The sequence below is a fragment of the Rissa tridactyla genome, chromosome 19, assembly GCF_028500815.1.
Source record: "Rissa tridactyla isolate bRisTri1 chromosome 19, bRisTri1.patW.cur.20221130, whole genome shotgun sequence".
In the NCBI taxonomy this organism is placed as follows: domain Eukaryota; kingdom Metazoa; phylum Chordata; class Aves; order Charadriiformes; family Laridae; genus Rissa; species Rissa tridactyla.
The window spans coordinates 2,841,000-2,860,571 of NC_071484.1; the positions used below are offsets into that span (position 1 = coordinate 2,841,000).

General features: G+C 47.2%; 1 protein-coding gene across 3 annotated transcripts in view; it reads left to right on the plus strand.

The window, feature by feature from the left end:
- Window positions 1-19,572, plus strand: part of MYO1D (myosin ID) — a 170,958-nt gene that overhangs the window by 52,341 nt on the left and 99,045 nt on the right. For all 3 annotated transcript variants that reach the window (XM_054224145.1, XM_054224147.1, XM_054224146.1), the window contains exons 13-16: window positions 1,592-1,666; window positions 3,199-3,331; window positions 13,547-13,713; window positions 18,367-18,574. In XM_054224145.1, the coding sequence (XP_054080120.1) occupies window positions 1,592-1,666; window positions 3,199-3,331; window positions 13,547-13,713; window positions 18,367-18,574 (583 nt within the window). The remainder of the gene's footprint in view (window positions 1-1,591; window positions 1,667-3,198; window positions 3,332-13,546; window positions 13,714-18,366; window positions 18,575-19,572) is intronic.

Below are 19,572 nucleotides of genomic sequence, written 5' to 3' on the forward strand. Positions count from 1 at the left end.
CAGCTGCTTATCAATTAAATCTTATGCTGGTTGCTTGCTGTACAGAAAATGATTTTGTACTTGGAACTGAAACAAAAGGAGAATGTGGGGGGGGGGGGGTGCGGGGAGAGCAGTGCTTCAGGGAAAAAAACGGGGGGGGGGGGGGGGGAAGCCAGCCCTGTTTATGCAAGAAAGCTTTCCTGAGCTAATAAAATCTGGTTTCGACATCTGGTTAGTGAGATTATGTAACTTTCTGGCTTTCGATTTCCCAAATCGGTTTGAGCAGACTCAAAATCCAGGGAAGTGTTGAACTGAAATGAGGATCAGCGCGAGGAGCCTTCCCCCTCAGGTTGAAAAGTTGCCTGTACCCGAAGGCTACGAGAATGGCCACAGCACGGGACGGTCGTGGGAAGGCAGATGAAGTAGGAGTGAAAGGTGCCCATATGTTAGAAACTGTCTGGAATATCACCGGAGTGATTTAATGGTTTAGGATTGGCGTAACTCCCCGTGCCAGCAGAATCTAAAGGGAGTTAATGAGGAAACAAGTTAGGATTTCTTTTACCTTGGGATTAAATTGATCTTTAATTTATAAGGGTGTAATCATACAGGAGACCATTCAGCGCAGCTCGATTTTGTCCTGGGGTCTTTGCTGAGCGATGGCTGAGAGACATCCCCGATTTCAAAGCGTTTTGCCAAGGGGGAGAAAAGACAAGGTGCCCTGTCAGTGGCTGGACTTTCTCACTGCCAGCGGCTGAAAAATTTTGTAAAAGAAAATTGAAATGTGGAAATATTTGCAGATAATATTTGAGCCTGAACCACGTCGTGTGGAGCAGTAAGACTGGGGTGGCTCCGTGCAGGGATCTGGACGCTGTGGGGCTCTGGACCCCAGTGCCTGCAGCTTGGACTCAGGCTTCCGGGGGGGGTCCAACGCTCAGGAAGCAGCTGAGTGGGAGTCGCCGAATGGGGAGATTTTGGACCTTTTCTTTGAGGAGAGAGTGCTGTCTGTCTTGAGGTTTGAAGAAGAGATGAAACTTGGAAATTATAATCTTTCAGGGTGCTCGTTCTGTGGGAATAGAGGAAGGAAAGAGTCCAAAACGTGTGTTGATTTCCAGGAGTTCCCCTGTCACTGGTTATAGGCTGCTCTTGTTTTTTTTTCCTTCCACTAGAGAATCTTCCTTGCCACCGAGAGAGGGTCGGACTAGACATAATGAAAAAGAAAACGTAATTTCTGTAGGATTTAACACAAACACGAGCTCTGAATTTGGAGGCAGAAGCCATGAGCATAACTCTGGAATTTGGGCCATCGACTTGCTCAAGTCCTGCTGGGCCTCTCAGCCATGCTGCTCTTCACCCGCATGGTTCAGACGGCTTTCTAAAACTAGATGTGTGTCGTTCCTGCACTGGAGGTGGGAAGCTGGGCAGAAGGGTTGAAGTCTCACACAGGCCTCACGCAGCAAATTAGTGATAGGTTGGGAAACGGAGCTGGATTCCCGATTAGCATCTGCGGTGTCTGCAGGAGTGCAAGGATGCCGATTCCACGCCGATACCAGCGGCTCACAGAAGGACTTTGCTGCTTTGCAGTTAACTCCGTTTTTCTTTTTTTCTTTTCCAGTTACTCAGTCACTGGATTTATTGACAAAAACAAGGACACTTTATTTCAAGACTTCAAGCGCCTCATGTACAACAGGTAGGAATAAAAATATTAATGAGGTGAATTTAAATCTGGTTTGTGAGAATCCCGTTTTATAAAGTGGATGCTAGGAGAGACTAACATCTCGGCTGATGCTATCTTTACTGTGTGCGCAGTGCACGTGAATAAACACGTGGCTTTGGGATTTGATCTTTGTATATCTGCTGTGACCTGAAGGCTGTTGGTTTGATTTTTTGGGATAAAGTCCTTGTTCTGTGTATCTTGGTTTTGTTCTGGCACAACCTTTCATTTAACTGAATTTAAAGTGTTTGTTTGAACCCGACTCATTGAGCAATGAAGACAGCTGTGCAGAGATCACCTGCGCTGCCTCATTTGTCATTAACCAGGTTTTTGGAGCAGTTGCAGACGTGCCGTTACTGATCTCTCTTCAATGGGTGCTGAAGATGCTGAGTAGCATTTACTCAACAACAGATATCACGTATTTTAGGGGTGAGGGGGAAAATGGGCAAATAGATTTGAATCCTTTTCGTATGTGCAGTGATGTGAAAAATTTAAGCCCGGTTTACAAATACTAATCAGGCAAGTACAAGTTGCCTTTGATGAGCAAATCTGAAATCCTATCAAAATGCGCGTGTAGATGCAAGCGCTCCAGAAAGCTCTTTTCCTTGATGGCTGGCATTAAACGTGTTCTAACTCTTTTGTAACTGTGGCCTATCTCAACCTTTCAGAGACTTTGCTCAGAGGGGGAAGTCAGCAAAAAATAGCCTGCAGCTGCTTGGACAACTCTGTTTACCTGGTTTAACAGCCAGTACAACTATTGACTTATTTTAGAGTCCTGTTATGTTTACTCGGTGTACTCCCTTAAACAGCCTTGCAGTTCGTGGTTTCAAGACTTCACACTAACCAAAAACCTGCAAAATATTTGCTGTAAGGAGGTTTTATTAAATTTAGACTCTGTTTTCCATTTAAGTCTCTCGTAAAGACTGTTCACAGAGACCACTTACGGCACATTAAAGCGCGTGATAGATTGGCTCTTAGATTGCTGTAACTGCTCTCAGCTTTTGTCTGTTCCCGAGCTCCTGCCATCCATCATGGCCGTTTTACCTCACCTTCAACCCTTCAAGAAAATGTAGCCTAAAATGGATAAATTATTCGATATATCACGAATGGTGCAGTAATACAGCTTGAAATCAGATAGCAAGTTTCAAGGGAGGATGTTCTGGGTTACGGTCTTACTCTTTTCTGTTTTGATTAAATTCTTTATGTTTGTGTCAGTAAGGCAGACTCTGCTTTTGATAGATCGCTTATGCGGGATTTTTACTATGCCATTACTGCACATCTTTATCTGCAGAGGAGAACGCACTTGTCATTTTTCTAGAATATTCGGTTGTAAGCTTCAACCGTATATTGCTCAAGAGCAAGAGCTGTTTTGCCTGGGAACGTCATATTGCTTCGGCTGATACATTTTGAGCTGAAAACACCCATAGATCTGGACAGAAGCAAGCTGTTGAATTTTGAATTGAGTGGAAATGCTGTTAGCCTGTGTAATTAAAGAGACTGTCTTTTAGCTCTAACCCTGTGTTGAAGATGATGTGGCCTGAAGGTAAACTGAGCATCACCGAGGTAACCAAGCGACCTCTGACAGCTGCTACTCTTTTTAAGAACTCCATGATTGCGCTAGTGGACAACCTGGCATCAAAGGTAAATATTTCCGTTTCAAAATCGACTCCGACTTCTGATTAGTGGGGTGTAGCTTCTCTGTGGAGAGGCTGCTGCCTTCCTATCACTGCAACCAGTCGGAAAGCTGAGCTGATCAGTGGCGGATGAGCGTTGGCTGTGACAGTGGGCAGCTGTGAAGGTCTCGTGGGAGGGTTAGCTGCCATCCTCGCCTAAAGAAGGTGGACTTTTGTTTCCGCTGTGACCCGTGTATCTTTCACTGGTAGGAATGGCAGTCGCTCTTAGGTAATAATTAGTATATCAAATAAATAATCATCTTCAACAAAACTCTTTTGGCAGAGGGCCCAGAGGATGTAGTTTCGCGGTGGAGAGATTCTCTCTCTCTGGCTTTCAGTGCCGAGAGACTTCTGTGAAAATCCAGGCAGACGTGCGTGATTTCCTTCTTTCCTCTTTGCTGTGTTCAGAGGGTGAGAAGTGAAAGCTTTCATTTTACAAAATAATTAAGTTTTATAGTAGGAAGTATTGCTTTGGCAAGCATCGCTTTGTGTGAAAAAGGGTAGGCAAGGGAACAAACTGGGGAAATGGCTGTTTGAACGCGGCGCAGCTGAGCGGCAGGATGAGGTGAGCAGCGTGATCCCTCCTGCGAGCAGAGATCACTACCAAATATTTGGGTGTTGCTGATGCCAGGTGACCTTGCTGCACTCCCGGCATTTTGGTAGTGTTGGGGAAGGGGAATGCGGTCCACAAGAGATGAACAGTGAGCCCAGAGCAGTGGTGTATGTTAACACATAGAATAAGTGACCAATAAAGGGCGACGTGTTCTGACTGTCTTCTCGGGAGTTGTGGTGGCAAAGGAAATGTGAGTGGCCCAAGATCGGGAGGGATAACATGCCCGCAGATGTGCGGAGGCTAGCAAAAGCTTTGTAGAGCAATGATCCTGGTTCTAGTAAGAAGGCCCTGTGAAGAGCAGAGCACTATTTGAATTTTTGCTTGGAGAAGCAGCCACACGACTAACAAAGTCTTGGTGGGCGTTGCATTGGTCAGAGCGCGGTCACACAGAGCTATCCGCACTGGGAATATTACAAGGAATAGTATAGTGCTTCCTGTTTTCCACAATTAGGAGATGAAAACACGCTTGATTTATGGTTTTGAGTTCTAGTTCTGGAGTGGATGTAATCTGCAGCAGAAAATCTGCAGGAGGGTGTGCGAGCCTGGCCCAAGCCATCTCGAGGTGCTAGCCGGGCTTCGGACTGGGGAATGAAGCCCCATAGCTCCCTCCAGTACTGTGTGACTAAGGGCTGCCAAGAGGACGCCCTTGTTAGCCCAGCCAAAAGCCAGGGCTTGCTTCAGGCAGGGACCATTAGTAGAAGCCAAGAGAGGTCCTGCCCCACTGCCTGTGCAGCCAGCAGCTTTCCTGGATGGGAAATCATGAGCTGTTGGGGCTGGAGAAGGTGGCTGCGACCCTGATGAAAGGGAGATGGGGACAAACTTTAGTCTGACTTTCCAAGGAGTCAAGATTTACCTGATCTGTCAGTCCCCCAAATAATTTGTTGGCTAGCCCTAACCTAAATTTGCGTATAGAGATCTCAAGAACCCAAAAGGTTTTCTCAATGTGTTGTGAAAAAAGTCGAGGGAGGTGATTCTGCCCCTCTGCTCCCCTCAGGGGAGACCCCACCTGGAGCGCTGCCTCCAGCTCTGGGGCACCAACAGCAGAAGGACACGGAGCTGTTGGAGCGGGGCCAGAGGAGGCCCCGGAGATGCTGGGAGGGCTGGAGCCCCTCTGCTGTGGGGACAGGCTGAGAGAGCTGGGGGGGTTCAGCCTGGGGAAGAGAAGGCTCCGGGGAGACCTTGGAGCCCCTTCCAGTCCCTAAAGGGGCTCCAGGAAAGCTGGGGAGGGACTCTGGAGCAGGGAGGGGAGCCATGGGACGAGGGGGAAGGGTTTTAAACTGGAAGAGGGGAGATTTGGATGAGATCTGAGGCAGAAATGTTTCCCTCTGAGGGTGGTGAGCCCCTGGCCCAGGTTGCCCAGAGAAGCTGTGGCTGCCCCATCCCTGGAGGGGTTCAAGGCCAGGTTGGACGGGGCTTGGAGCAACCTGGGCTGGTGGGAGGTGTCCCTGCCCAGGGCAGGGGGTGGCACTGGGTGGCCTTTAAGGTCCCTTCCAGCCCAAATCATTCTATGACTCTCTGAAAATGAGTAGTTGGGGAAGGAAAGAGGTTCTGATTGCTGCCTCTTGGGTAACGCAGTTCTCTGCCGTACGGAGCAGTCACGTTGTCTCTTGCTGAGCCAAACAGGTGGGGAACCTGAGGCACCACAGTGAAGTGTTTCAAGCAACACAGACAGAAACTGCTGGGGGTGTTGTAGTGGAGGGCTGTGATCAAGGGGGGATGGCAGGGAGCCGTTGGTGGGAAGTTTTGACAAGTATTCGTGGAAAAACATTTGCTTGTTTATTGGAAAAAATTTTCTAGGCCACCTGGTATTTTTAAAAATAGAATAGTCAAGAGAATTCTGTGCACTGTGGTGGTTTGAACAATTCCTACAACTCACCGCGGCAGATGAAGAGTTTAAAGCGCACGTTATCCATCTTGAGTCAGTAGGTACCAAAATGCGTCATTGAGGGCTGGCTGGCTTGTGTGAAATGAGTTAGTTTTGTTCCATTTATCATCAACATCTCTGTCACAAATGACAGCCTTTTCCAAGGATAGATCATAACCAGGAACTGTTTCCGAGTCAAAAGTTAAGCTTGTGAATTCACTAGGAGGTTCCTGAGTGTGTCTCGGTGTAGTCCTTCCCCGTTCTTTACCTTCCCTGAACTTTCAGTGAGAAACTTGTATTGAAGACGTTGGGTTTTTCCGGATTTTCTATTGAATAGCAATGGAGAAAATTGTCTGGAAGCATTGTATTTTCCAGAGAGTTATGGAGCCCATCAAAGGGAAAGCTCTCATTAACCAGGCGTGTTTGCCGGGACTTAGCACGGCTGTTGCCGAGCAGGAAGGATCCCGGGGCTGCCTTGGTCGTGCGGTGCTTTATGGCCAACCTTTGGCGTGATGGAGGGCTGGAACAAAGCGGGGCAAATTCCCACTTCGGAGCCAGCTGTTTAAAAGTTTACATGGCTAATGCTACTTTCAGAACAGTTTGTAGGTACTGAAGTTTGTAAACTAAGTTATGTTCAGCTATTTTTAGTGGAGAGCCTGGTTGTTATATGTCTTTAAAACCCAAAAATTTGGGGAGACCCATTCTGAAGTCAAGCTGATGTTACTTTAAAGGGTCTAAATTTTGGCGCGTCCTAGAAAGGAGAGGTTGCTTAGATGAGGGTCCTGAACACTGTCACTGTGTACTTCAAACGGTAAAACAGAGTGCAGAGAGACAGTGCTTCTGTTTGGCCATCGTGCCCTGAGGTTCTCTTTGAGGTGACTTTTTGGCCAGTTAATAATATGTGCATGTTATTAGCAAGCTAATAACTCCGGGCATTCAAGCCGTGCTTCGCTAGATCCTGGTTCTGCGCAAATAAATGGGATGCTCTGCCTCTGAGTCCTTGCCAGTTTGGATACTTGTCTCGGCTCTTGCTTCTGCTGGGGGCTGGAGGGCGGGCGACCGGTTGCTGCTCTCGGGCTGGTAAAACCACTGTCTCTCTTGGGGACACCACTCCTTGCTGTTCCGGGTGCTGTCGTTCTTCCCTTGGGTTGCGTTACTCATTTTTCCCGTGCTTAACTTGGGACCGGAGCTGCACTTCTGGGGCTCAGCAGTGACGACCTTGACGGGTCTGACTGTGGTTTGGACCCCGCAGGACTCTTTTTTTTTTTTTTTTTTTTTTTTTTTCGGGAAGCTTGTGGTAACGGCTGCTGAGCCCAGCTCTCTGAGAGCAGCCTGGCACAAGCGGTGGTAGCCGCTGGGGGTGCGGGTGGCAGAGGAATACGGTTCTGTAGGGAGAGGTAATATTGGTTCATGTTTTTCTCAGCTGTTTCTCAAAAACCAAGATGAAGATAGGCTTGAATTTTGTTGCCGTTTGAGCTGATTTATTAACGTGACTGGAGTTTGCCCAGTATTTAAGTGCAGTCGGTGCTGCTTTTCTCAGCCTGGCCTCCCATTCCGCCGGGGCTGCTCTTAATGTTTCCCATAAACTGCTTTAAACCATATTTATGTGCTCTGTTTCTAGAGTCCTCGAACAGAATGGCAGCCCAAGAGCTCATTTTCATTTATACTCATTTGGCCTTCCCAAAAAGCTGCAGGGTTTTTGGCAATATCAACAGTATCTTTAATCCTGTCATTTGAGGGAATAACGTCCAAAAATGCTAATTGGGTGGGCAGGAATAATAATAATAACAGAAACAAAGCTCGAAGTCTGTGAATACAGTACCTACAGTGCTAGTGGCTTATTTAACTTTTCTGGTATTTAAAATAACCACCTTTAAAATTCCGTTTTGTTGGTATTCTGATGTAAATCTGGAATATTCAGTGATGAAGCGGAGTTCTGTGGCCCCCGAGAGGAAGGGGCAGGCGCTGTGGTTATGAGGGTGCCAGATGCTTCCGTAAGGGTGAGTCGCATACAAGCGGTGTTAACGCTGCAGGAGCTGTTTGCAAATGTGGTTTTAACTTCACCTTGTGTATACACGTGTCCACACAAGCACGGAGACTTCAGGAAATACGTTTTTGGAGGATGCCGAGTTGACGTGGGGCTTATCAGTACCAGTATCTGAATAACACTGTAATCCTCCAGACTTACACCGAGAGTCTTTTGGGCAGAAACCTCTGGTAGGTAGATAAAAGTGTTTTGTTTTTGTTTTGTTTTTTCAAAAAGCAAACCAATCAAGCCAAAAACCAGCTTTACAGAGTTGCCGTGTAACGGTTCTCCAGCACGTGTTTTACTGCCCGTGCTGTTCTCCTGAGGATTTGGTCTGTGATGGATGACTTTGGGTGGCTTTTCTTTTAAATACTGCCACGGGAAGTCCTTTGGCTGACACAGCGGTAAGTGATGGGCTTCTCTAGGAACTCTCTCTGGACATGCATCTCTTTTTTCTTTTCTTTTTTTTTTTTTCTTTTTTTACCCTCCTTCTCTGTAACTCCTTTTGTCTGACTCTTCTTTCTTCCTTACCTCTCCTCTCCTATCCAGGTTGACAGGCTTCGTCTCTAGTAAGTTCTCGTGTCATCGCTGTGACATGTCCAGCACGAATTTGTCAGCCCTGTGTCCTACCCCTTCTCTCATCTATCGAGCTATAAGCGATGGAAAAGAAACCTCTCGGGGGGAGTTTGTCTAGGGTGCAGTGACTTTAAACTGGTTTGTTTTCTTTTTGACGCTTAACACAATCTCTCGGCAGCTTGATTTGAAAATTAAAAAAAGTTGCAATTAGGCCTCTAACCAGCTTTCAGAACTGGGGGCCTTTGTGTCACTGTATTTCAGTTCTTCCATTTATAAAATGCAGCTCCCAGGCTTGACAGCCTCGTGGTGCAATAATGGGAGCTGCATAATTATCCCCCTGAAGAGCTGAGGCTGGTGGGATTGTAAGCATGGAATAATCTACTTTAGAATTTGCCCTCGTAGCTGTCATTGCTGTGAGGCTTTAATTGCACTGTAATTGCACTGATAGATGATCTCCTGTCTGTGCAGGAGCTTCCTATTTCGCTTTTCCAAAGGGAAAGCAGTGTCTTGACTTCTGCCTTTTATATCGAATGCAAATACAGTCGCTCCTCTTTGTGCTGGGCTTGAAGCCACAGATTTTCTTTTGCAGGGAGGTTTGTTGCGGTTTTGAATGGCGAAGACATGAGTGACAAGCCAAGCAGGCAGCTCTGGGGTGGTGGAGGGAGCGTGTGTGTTGGCAATAATGAATAGCTGTGAACTGGGCGCTGTAATGGCAGCGATGAGCAAGTAACACCAGTTCCCTTGAGGCAGAGGAGTGGGATGCACTTTCTCGATTCCATACTCCTAACGACTTCTTTAGTTTCGTTCCTGTGTTCTCAAGATGTTGCAGTTCTGTGCATCAACCATGGAATATTTGCGATGTAGAATCATTTAGGTTGGAAAAGACCTTTAAGATCATCAAGTCCAACCGTAATACTAATCTCATCAAAGGATTTATATTTGTCTTGACATCAGATGCAGCGCAATGGTGTTGAGGGCAGATCTGGCATCATTCTGATGTTAGTGACGCTGTTGCTAACACTGGGACGGGTCTGCCCTTAAGGGTGACTAACGTGTGGATGGAGAGGTGGCCCAAGCTGAACGTTATTAGCAAGAGGGGTTGGGGAGAATTCTAGACCATTCACCTTCACACCTGCAGACTCTTTCACAGCTTCTAGGTTCAGGTGTAGTTCAAGGAGTTTTTTTGTATATCCTACATTTTCCCCAAATAGCTTATTTCCAGAGATACAGGGGACTTGTTCCAGCAGATGAAGGGCCTGGCCTTTGTTTCTTGCCACGCAACTGAGAGATTATGATGCAGAGCTTATCGTAATGCCCTATAACGCACATCATAATGCCCCTGATGTGGGCATCAGGTCCAGCAAACTCCTATTCCTCATCAGTTACAGCTGCCATGACCACATCAAACCTCCTTCAACCCTGATTTGAAGTTCAGAAAGGGCTGCTTCTACCTTCGGAGTTTGACACCCGACGTCTGAGACAGCGTGAAGAGCGCCGGTGACGGCGGCGTTCCCATGGCACAGCCATGCTCTACAACTGAAGGGAAAATCATCACCCACGCAGCCTGCAAGCTCTGAGAGCTGGTAGGACACAGTGGAGTGAATAAAGGTCCTTGTAAACCTTCTTACCTTTGGTGCAGAGATAATTTTCAGGAGAAAGCCAAAAAAGTTAATTATATAAATCTCTTTAAATTGTACCAGTACTATATATTTCACCGCTCTCTCCTTAAGGAAAGGAGAATAGAATAGGTATGGGTTGTGTTGAATTACTGTGGCAGAAGGCGGCGCTCGGCATGGTGGTGAACCTCGGTAGAAGACCTCACCCAGAACAGAGCTGTTGCTTGGCTGCCTGGTGTCCTGGGGAACCTGTGTCCTGGGGAACCTGTGTCCTCAGCGTTCCTGCCTTTTCTGAGCCCGGCGCTTTCTGAGGATGTGAAAAGAAGAGTGGGATGAAGAGGCCGTTGTCCTACCAGGGGCCCACGTAGTGGTATGGAAGTGGGACCGTTGTCTCCCCTGTGTGCAGCTTTGCCTCGGTCTCCCTCGTAAGGAAAGGAACCAAACAAGACCGTGATCGAGCTATCCCTTACGTGCTTCATGGGGAGAGGTGAAGTCACTGGGGGAGAAGGGAGGTGATGTAAGAATGTGTATTGCCCACACGTCCCTCCTCTACCCACGCGCTCCCCACGCCTCCGTAGGCACACCTGGCTTGCTGCGGGGAGGGTGGGCAGCACGGGGATGCTGCCAGCTCTTGCATGGGTGCCTGGCTTGGATTTTGCTCTTTTCCTTGCTGCCGTATATTCCTACCCTGGGGACAGCCCTCCAGGAGACAAGCAGGGCTTGAAGCTACTGATTGCATTCTTCAGAAAGCAGGGAAACGTTCCAGTCCAGCACCATGCCCAGAAGGTCCACTGCCTTGGATCAGTTTCTAGGATACAAGGCTCTGCTGTTCCAAGGCCTCCATGTCTCCACCTCTTCATTATTCATACTCATCCTATTCATATTCATTGGCGAGTGGAAGCTCCGTGTGCCTGTCACTAGTGCTGCGTGCCTCCAGGTTACGTCAGGACTAGCCAGGATGGTCAAGGGCGATCCTGTTTCTTCAATATTACTGAAGGGGAAGTAGCAATTTTGGGCCTTTTGTATTATCCTGAGATTAGCTAAGTGACCTAAAATCATAGAAAATAAGGCTAAATCATAGACAAATCATAGAAAATAGGGCTAAAGGGGACGTTGGGAATTTATCTGCTGTCTGAAGACACCTCTGTCTTCTCTTCACAGATGCTTGTTCAGGCTGTTCCTCTCTGCTGATGGAGCTCGCTCCCCTCTCCCCAGGCATTCAACTCCCATTCCTTCTTCTCCTGATGCCTAATTTGAATGTTTACACTGTAGTTAAAGCCGGTGCTTCTTTGCCCTAAAACCGAATATTTACTTTTCTTCGTATCTACCCGTTAAGTGCATAAAATCTAACATCGGGATGGTTATGTGGCTCCTCAGTCCTTCAAAACTAAATCGTATTTCCTCTGAGTCACTCTTTCTGGGATTTTTCATCTTTCTTGTTCTTCCTTGAACTGACTCACCGCCGTTTGTGTCCCACTTGAACTGCAGTGCCCCCAGCCTTAATGCGATGCTCAGACAAGTAGAAATCTGTTGGGGTTTTTTGTCTTGCGGTTTTCCTGTTCCTGTGCCCCTTCCTTAGAAAAATACAAACTTGACTCATGTTCCCCCAGAACTCCTAGATCTTTTTTTTTAGTGCTAGTGTCAAATCAGTTTTTCGTTCTTTTATTAAACAACTATTTCTGCCTCAGTGTGGAACTTTGCATTTGCCCTCACTAAATTAATCCTTTTTTTCATTTTTTTTTTTTTTTTCCCCCAGACCGCTCCTCCCATTTGTTAATGGTGTGGGTTCTTGCACTCTGAAACTTCATATTGCCTGCGAATTTAGTACCCACGCTGTACTCCTGCAGGAGCTCAAATCGCTGTTGAAACCATCCAGTAGTGCTGGAACGGAACTTTCCTTTGGAAAACCCTTGGGGTTTCCCTTTAGAGAAGGGGCCTCTGGTTACTCAGAGCAGTTTTACAGATGGTTTTACAGCCGCTGGTTTCATCTACTCCAGGGGAAAAAATGCTAAAATTTCATTCTTAATGCATCAGTTGCGCTTATGAAAGGTGACATCTTCTAACGTTCAGATATCAGACGGGCTGCTTATCTCCCTGTATCGTCACGTTGGCATTGCTGTAAACTGATTTTTTAAATGCCCCGGTTTAAGTCCGTCTTTGCCGTGTCCTTTGAAGCAAGTCTGGACGTACTGGGACCTTCTGAGCTGACTGGGATCCTCGTTTGAGTTCTCTCCTTGGCGAGTGATGAGACTTGGTGGGCAGTCGGCTCTGCCAGCCTGCACAATGTGCCACTGCTTTTGCAAGGCCTACGTAAAAAATAGTATCTATTAATGTTCTAAGAATGCAGTTTTACCTTGAAACAGTATAAGGTGGGCCTTTATGACACTTAATAATTGCTTTTCTCCCCACCAATAAAATTAGAAGTGGGATAGCAAGGGCTAACGAAGAGAAAGAAATGAATGGACTTCAAAACCCGTTGTGATGAAAGTAAATAAGTTTAAAAGACTTATAGCCAGACCTTACAAGTTGGTGCTGGTTATAGGCCATGCTGGCCGAAGTGGAAGTTGCTTTTAATCTCATAAAAATAAAAGCAAACGTCAAATCAGCCTAGCAGGGCTGTATATGGGGCTTATCTCATGGGTGCAGGCCGGCGGGCAGCGAAGGGTGTGCAACCCTGTGGGACTCTGTCCCGAGTGGACCAGCTGGGCTGTGCCGGGTGGAGTAAAGCCACCAGTCCCCCTTCAATGTCCTCGGCTGCCGGCAAGTCCCAGGCGGTGCAGGAAGAGGAGCTGGTGTGCTGGTGGCGGCTCGTGGTTGTCCCGTGGAAGGTGTGGTGCTGGTGGTGTTGAACTGGGGTGGAAGGTAGCTGCGTCTCGCCCTGCGCAGGGTAGTGGTCAGTGATTGCCATCGTTCAAGGGTGGCTTTGGAGGGCTTGATTCAGCGTGGTTTAAAAACTATGGAGTAATCCATGCTGCTTTTAGATGTTGATGCTGGAAAAGCCATATTCGGCAATCAGGGCAATGAGTTACATTGCTTGTTCTGTCTTTTATGAAGACTCTTTTTGTTATTGTCACAGTCTGTAGAGAAGGGGGACGTGGAACTGGTTGTGTTGTGTAGCCAAGGACAGCTGAACTCCAATGAGTGACACATTGATTCAAGGCCAGGTTGGACGGGGCTTGGAGGAACCTGGGCTGGTGGGAGGTGTCCCTGCCCAGGGCAGGGGGGTGGAACAAGATGATCTTTAAGGTCCCTTCCAACGCAAACCGTTCTGTGATCCTGTAACAGATGTCGTTGCAGTGTGCGAAGGGGAGGAACGCGTTCCGTGCCACTCTTGTCATTTTGGTTCTAACCTTGTAATTCCTGTTAAGCAACCAGACCTCATCCCGGTGCCTGGGGTGGACTGACATCTCAATGTTTTCATGAGGAAACAGTTGTGGCTGCACTGGCATTTTTCTTTGAGTGACGCTCGGTTTGGTTTGTCCCCTTAGGAGCCCTATTATGTCCGTTGCATTAAGCCCAACGATAAGAAGTCCCCGCAGCTTTTTGACGAGGAGCGTTGCAGGCATCAGGTTGAATACCTTGGCCTTTTGGAGAACGTGCGAGTCCGCCGAGCAGGCTTTGCCTACCGCCAAACGTACGAGAAGTTTCTTCACAGGTAAGAAGGGCGCTGGCAGGGGATGGGGTTCAGCTCTTTGCAGGACAGCTCGGAGGCTGGGATGAGGTGTGGGGGTTCGGCTGTCGCACCGTGCGTGAAGGGGAAGCCTTAAGTCCTCTGGGCTCGTGATCCTTACTCTTGAGCCTGGTGGGTTTGGTTCAATATCTGCTGCTGGGTTCGATAAAACGTGAGTCTACCAGGGACTCTGCTCTCTTGTTCAGTGGCAGCAGTTGTGTTTAGAGGTGCCTGTGTGGCACTCGGGCTCACCTTCTTTCCTGCTAAAATTCATTCGCTGTATTACTCTCTGCAGCAGGAACCTGGAATGAGGTTCTTCCCCAGAGCATAACCCTAAACCCAGAGCTAATTAACTTCTGTTTTCTCTCTGAACGTTGTCTAATTGTTGCAGCGAGAGAGACAGACAGACACTGTGTGTCTTGGGAAGTGCTTGGTGGCCCAGTGACATTATGCGTGTGCAGGAGGAAACCTCTGGACTTTAAAACTGGAAGTCTGAAAAGGGATAGTAACACGACCCCATTAAAACGCGTTTTTGATACTTCTTGCCCTCTTAATTCCTACCAGACTTGTGACAAATTAAATGTTTTAGATTGAAATTTGTCTTAGGGCTTTGGTAAATTAGCGCGGGTACTAAGAATTCAACCTCTTGCTGATGAAATAGTGAATTGATTTTTACTTCTGTTATTGAATCAGGTGAGAAAAAGGCCGTGGGGGTAGAAAAGAATTAAGCTCTGGAAGCAGGTGGGATGTCATGTGTTAGAAACAAAGTGCTGTTGAAAGGTCCTTTGCTGTTCAGGGTGGAGATTTGCCTGGTATTTTGTGATCCCTGAAGTGGAACGAAAGAAAGGGTCTGGCTTCCTGAATGCAGCCTACGGTTCTGTGTGTCGGTTTTCTCAAACATCGCGCAGTGGTTAGAGTGTGCTTTCGCCCTCACGTGTGGAATCCATTCCAATTTACTCTTAAGATTTGTGTAATTACTATTAATGTAAACGGCTGCTTTGTTTTTAATGAATGTTTGATGAGCTCCTCGAAGCTTAAGACCAGCAGTGGTGTTTACAGCTGGTAAACCAAATTAGCGCATGGCAACCGGTACCGCTCTCCGGCTCCTGTAGCGTTTGTTCTGCCGGACCCTGCGGTAGGATTAAACATCGACAGCGTAAGGTATCAGCCACGCCATTTGCATATCGCAGTACTGCTCCCAGTCCAGTCTACAAGGACTTTTCGAAATTAAAAAAAAAAAAAAAAATAAAAATCTTCTGGCCTGGATATTGTGTTTATTTTCTCCAAAATTCTTTGTTCCTTGTCTTTGGGTGAGCCGTACCCTCTTCAGGGGCTGGGGGAAATGATCTGTGGTACAAGCCACACAGTCTCTGAGTGGTGTTTGAACAGGGATCGCGAGGGATTGCTGTTCCTTTACATTTAACAGGCTTATTGGGAGACTGGGAATGCGGGGGAGGCTCCAGGCCCTTCAGCTCTGGCCTCTCGCGCTGCGTGGCGGGCACGTTTGGAGATGTGGAGTCACTCAGGGAGGGGCGGTTTTGGGATGCAACTTTGTCATCCGTTTCCTCACATTTGCAAAAGATCTCATAGAAGTTCAGACCCGCAAAGAGACGTTTCACTCCCTTACAGGCCCCTGAAGCTTTCCGATTTTCTGAGCCCGAACCAGATGCCTGTGTTTTGTTCTGCTGATTCCTCTTAGAGGGGACAGGAGATATGTCTCGGGATATATATGGATAAGAGATACATATATGTGTGTGGCGTATATACGTGTGAGTGCCTGTATTCCTAATTTTTTTTATATATATGTATGTACGTGTGTATATAAAAACACATCAAAAGTAACTTTCCTTTCTGTAGGAAAAGAGTTTGTTACAACTGAGCACTAAAATACTGTAAGGTAGTTGATATCCCATATCTACCAGTGGGAAATGACATGAAGCACAGTTAAGACCGTTAATAAATGTCCTTTGCAAAACTTTCCTTGAAATGAAGAAAACTTTGAGCTCTGTGCAAACCAGTCTGCCCTTACCAATTTGTAGAAAGTAAGATCTAAATGTTTGGGTTTTTTCCTTGCACAAGAGATGCCGTGTGTTCACGTGGCGACTACATCTCCCAGCTGGGTGAAACGCGTGTCAGGATCACGTGTCTTAAATAGATGCGCTGCATTCTTTGGTTTTAATACATAGCTTACTAACAAAAAAGGAAAGGAAAAAAAAAAAAAACAGCCGCTTGGATTTCAGCCAGGGGTATGTGTGCGGGGCAGGGGGGAGAGCGGCGCCTGCGAGGCATCTGCGAGCGTAATCCAACACTTTCCCCACGAAGGCGCCCCCCTGCCTATTTCCAGGCGTTTAAACATAGCGTGGAAACCACACCGAGATAGCTCCGAACTGTGAGAGCGTGACCCAGCTTCACGTGCAGACCCGGTATTTTTCGTTAAAGCTTCACAATTGAGTGGCTCACAAAAATCTTGGTTCTTAGGAGAGCTGTACTGGGAACTGTAACCTCCAGTAGCAACCTAGTGTTTCTATAGCCAAGTATGGAGAAGAAGGAAGAGAAACAAACGTGGTGTAGAAATGGATGTTTAATGCCCAAGCGACCTTGAAAGCTGCCAGGATGCCTGGGCAGGAGAGGGGAAGGGTTGCGGTGTCAGTGAGCAGATTTATTTTGGGTTCTGCCTCGCTATAATTAGCAGCGAGGTTGGGATTGTGACTCGCTGTGGCATCCCGGTCCCGCTCTCCGCTGCGGGGAGGGAGAGGGTGGCGTTGCACCGTGCGTGCCATGGGAGCGACGCCAGGATGCCAGGATCTTCCACCACCTGTGGGCTGGGAGGGAGGTGGTCGGTTTGCCTCATGATGTCTTTAAATACCATAGCCCTGGTTTTGTTGTAAAGGAGGAAGAGAATTTAACACTTCTTTTGGGCAGGTTTTCAGTACTCTGACATCCCTTTTCTTTCTGGCCCCAGCGGCGGAACAGGTCTGTTCAATAATCATAGAATCACCGAATGGTTTGGGTGGGAAGGGACCTTAAAGGCCACCCAGTGCCACCCCCTGCCCTGGGCAGGGACACCTCCCACCAGCCCAGGTTGCTCCAAGCCCCGTCCAACCTGGCCTTGAACCCCTCCAGGGATGGGGCAGCCACAGCTTCTCTGGGCAACCTGGGCCAGGGGCTCACCACCCTTGTGCAGGGGGTTGGGGTTTGCACTCCCGCTCTGCTCGTCTTTTTTCTTCTTTTTTTTTTTCCTAATTTGAATGGCTCAAGGTGGAAGATTTTCCCAGTGAATTAATTATTGCAGGAACATTTTTCCCGCTGGGAATAAGAAAGAGGAACCAGTGTAAAATATTTATGTCCTGTGCGTACGTGTACGTGAGAGCAGGAATGCTTTTGCCAGCCCAGCATAAGTGCAAAATTTTCTGTTGTGTGTCTGTCTGAGGAGGGTTTTTTAATATGCCTGGTTTATTTATCAGCGAGATCCCCGTCTGCGTGCTGTAACCCTCACGCTGACCGCGTTCCCAGCTTAGACACAGTGTGCACCTCCATTTTCCCCCTCTTCAGCAGCTTCTTCAGAAAGGCTGATTTGCTGAATGAAAGCGCCAGTGTGATGTATTTCCGTTCAGGCTTATTTTAGTCCGTTCAGTAACTCCTTCAGTGCACCCACTCCCCAGTAAAAAGGCTTATTGCCGCATCCGTTTCATAGGAACGGAATATTCCGAGTGTCTAAAACATTGAGATTTGATGCTTGGCTTGGATCATGGGCTTTAAACAGAGAAGTGGTTAAGATTGCTGCATGCTTGTTTTATTTAGAACGTGAACGCGGGTCCTGTTACAGTGAAAATGTCATATTACGTTTTTGATTATGTCCATAAATCTCATGCAGAAAATTCATCGTTGCTTTTTGCAAACGTCTGTTCACGTAATCAGCACTTTGCGAGGCTGGTAGATCTTGCAGAGAGCAAGGGTCTGATGCAGTTATTTTTGCGTTTGATTTGTAGTTGTCTCAGTTCCAATCTGCATTCTCTCTCATAGTCTGAAAAGGAGTTCGGAGCGTAAGGGTAGGAAGAAACGACTGAACAGCAGTTCCAGGCTGGAGTGGTGTTTGCACAAGCTGCGGCAGTCCACTGTCTGCTGCTTTGGTAAATCATAAAATTTGTTAGAACTGGCTACAAAAACGATGGACAAGAACGTCGTTTGCAGAATTTTTAAATCTAGGTTTTCTGACTAAACAAGTGATTACAGTTGGCTTCTTACGCGGAGTGTGAGCAAACCAAAGCTTTTCTGCCTCGCAAAAAAACCTGAAAATCAAATGCTGAAAGCGTGAATAATGGCACTGCCAAACCTGCAGAGGGACAATGGCGAGGTTTGTCGTGGTGCATCAGGTCGGCGGTGATGAAATGAACTTCTCACAATAGGTTTTTTTCAGCGTCTCCCAAAATCATGCCTCTCATATTCATTTCCTTGGATTTTGAGGATCATGATTCCTACACAGGATGTCTTGAGGCTCTTCTGTCTATGATCAGTTTTATTAGAATTTAGATCGTAATTCTTTCTAAAACATGTTGAAGGCTGGCGAGAGAACCTAGATGATAAGTTGAGAACCTAGATGATAAGTTTGCCTTTGTAAGTTGTACTTTGTAATTTCAGGTACAAGATGATCTCGGAATTCACTTGGCCGAACCACGACCTCCCTTCAGACAAAGACGCTGTGAAGAAGCTCATAGAGTGCCATGGATTTCAGCACGATGTCGCTTATGGCAAGACCAAGATTTTCATCCGCACGCCTCGAACTCTGTTCACCTTGGAGGAGCTGCATGCCAAGATGCTTGTGAGGATTGTCCTCTTCCTGCAGAAGGTAAAGCTTAGTTTACAGCACCAAAAACTCCCTTGGAGTTCCTTAAAACACCTTTGCTCCCTTTTCAGTCTCACTTGCAGAAGTGACGAGTCTGCATAAATTCTGGAATACTGCAGTTTGATTATTACTTAATTTTTTTAAAGCTCTTTCAGTAGTGCTCTCTGTAGCTGCACTGAAGTCTTGACGTGGGATGACGTACCGTGAGCTGTAGGACCTGTAAGATTATTGGATACTGTTTAAAAAACTTGCTCTTTACTCAGTAGCCTACCTAGAAACTTAGAGGAGCTTTTGTGGATGAATGTATCAGAGTGATGGACAATGGATGCTGAGACAGTCTTACTCGTCTAAAAGTTTATTAGTGGCTCCGTAGCTGATGGCATACGTCAGCTCCTGAGGGTGCAGGGAAAGGAGTGAGAGGGCAAGACAGAGTGAGAAAAGGGACAGGGAAAACTGTCCCCAGAGGCCAGCTAGGAAGAGAAGGGACAGGATTCCCCAGTCCCAGAGCATCCTTTCTGGTGCAGCATGTGATCTCCCTCATCGTACTATTCCATTAATAATTACTGAGCTTTTTTCAGGACCTGAGCGAAATCCCTGTTGTTCTTTCTTATGTTAGCGCCGACTGGAGCATACAAGGGCCGGGGGCAGATGCTTGTGCGTATTGGTTTATTAAGCTTTGAGCATCCATATTATTGAGTCCCCTCATGTAAACCAAAAAATACAGCCGAGGGGTGCAGAAAGAAGGGACGATTTGCACACTAGTGGCAATCACTTCCCGTAAGAACCTGCCAAAACATGCGGTGTTGGGGTTCACAGGCACAAGCCTAGGAGAGTTACAGCACAGGAGGAAGGGAAAACGCTGCCCCAGCAGCTTGAGTGAAGGGGTAACAGAGGGAAAGGCACTTGGCAGAACAGAAAATAAGAGGCCTGTAGCGTTACAAAGGGTAAGACACCTGAGGCACTGAGCAACAGGGCCTGCGTGCTTCTCCTTCCTCTCTGAA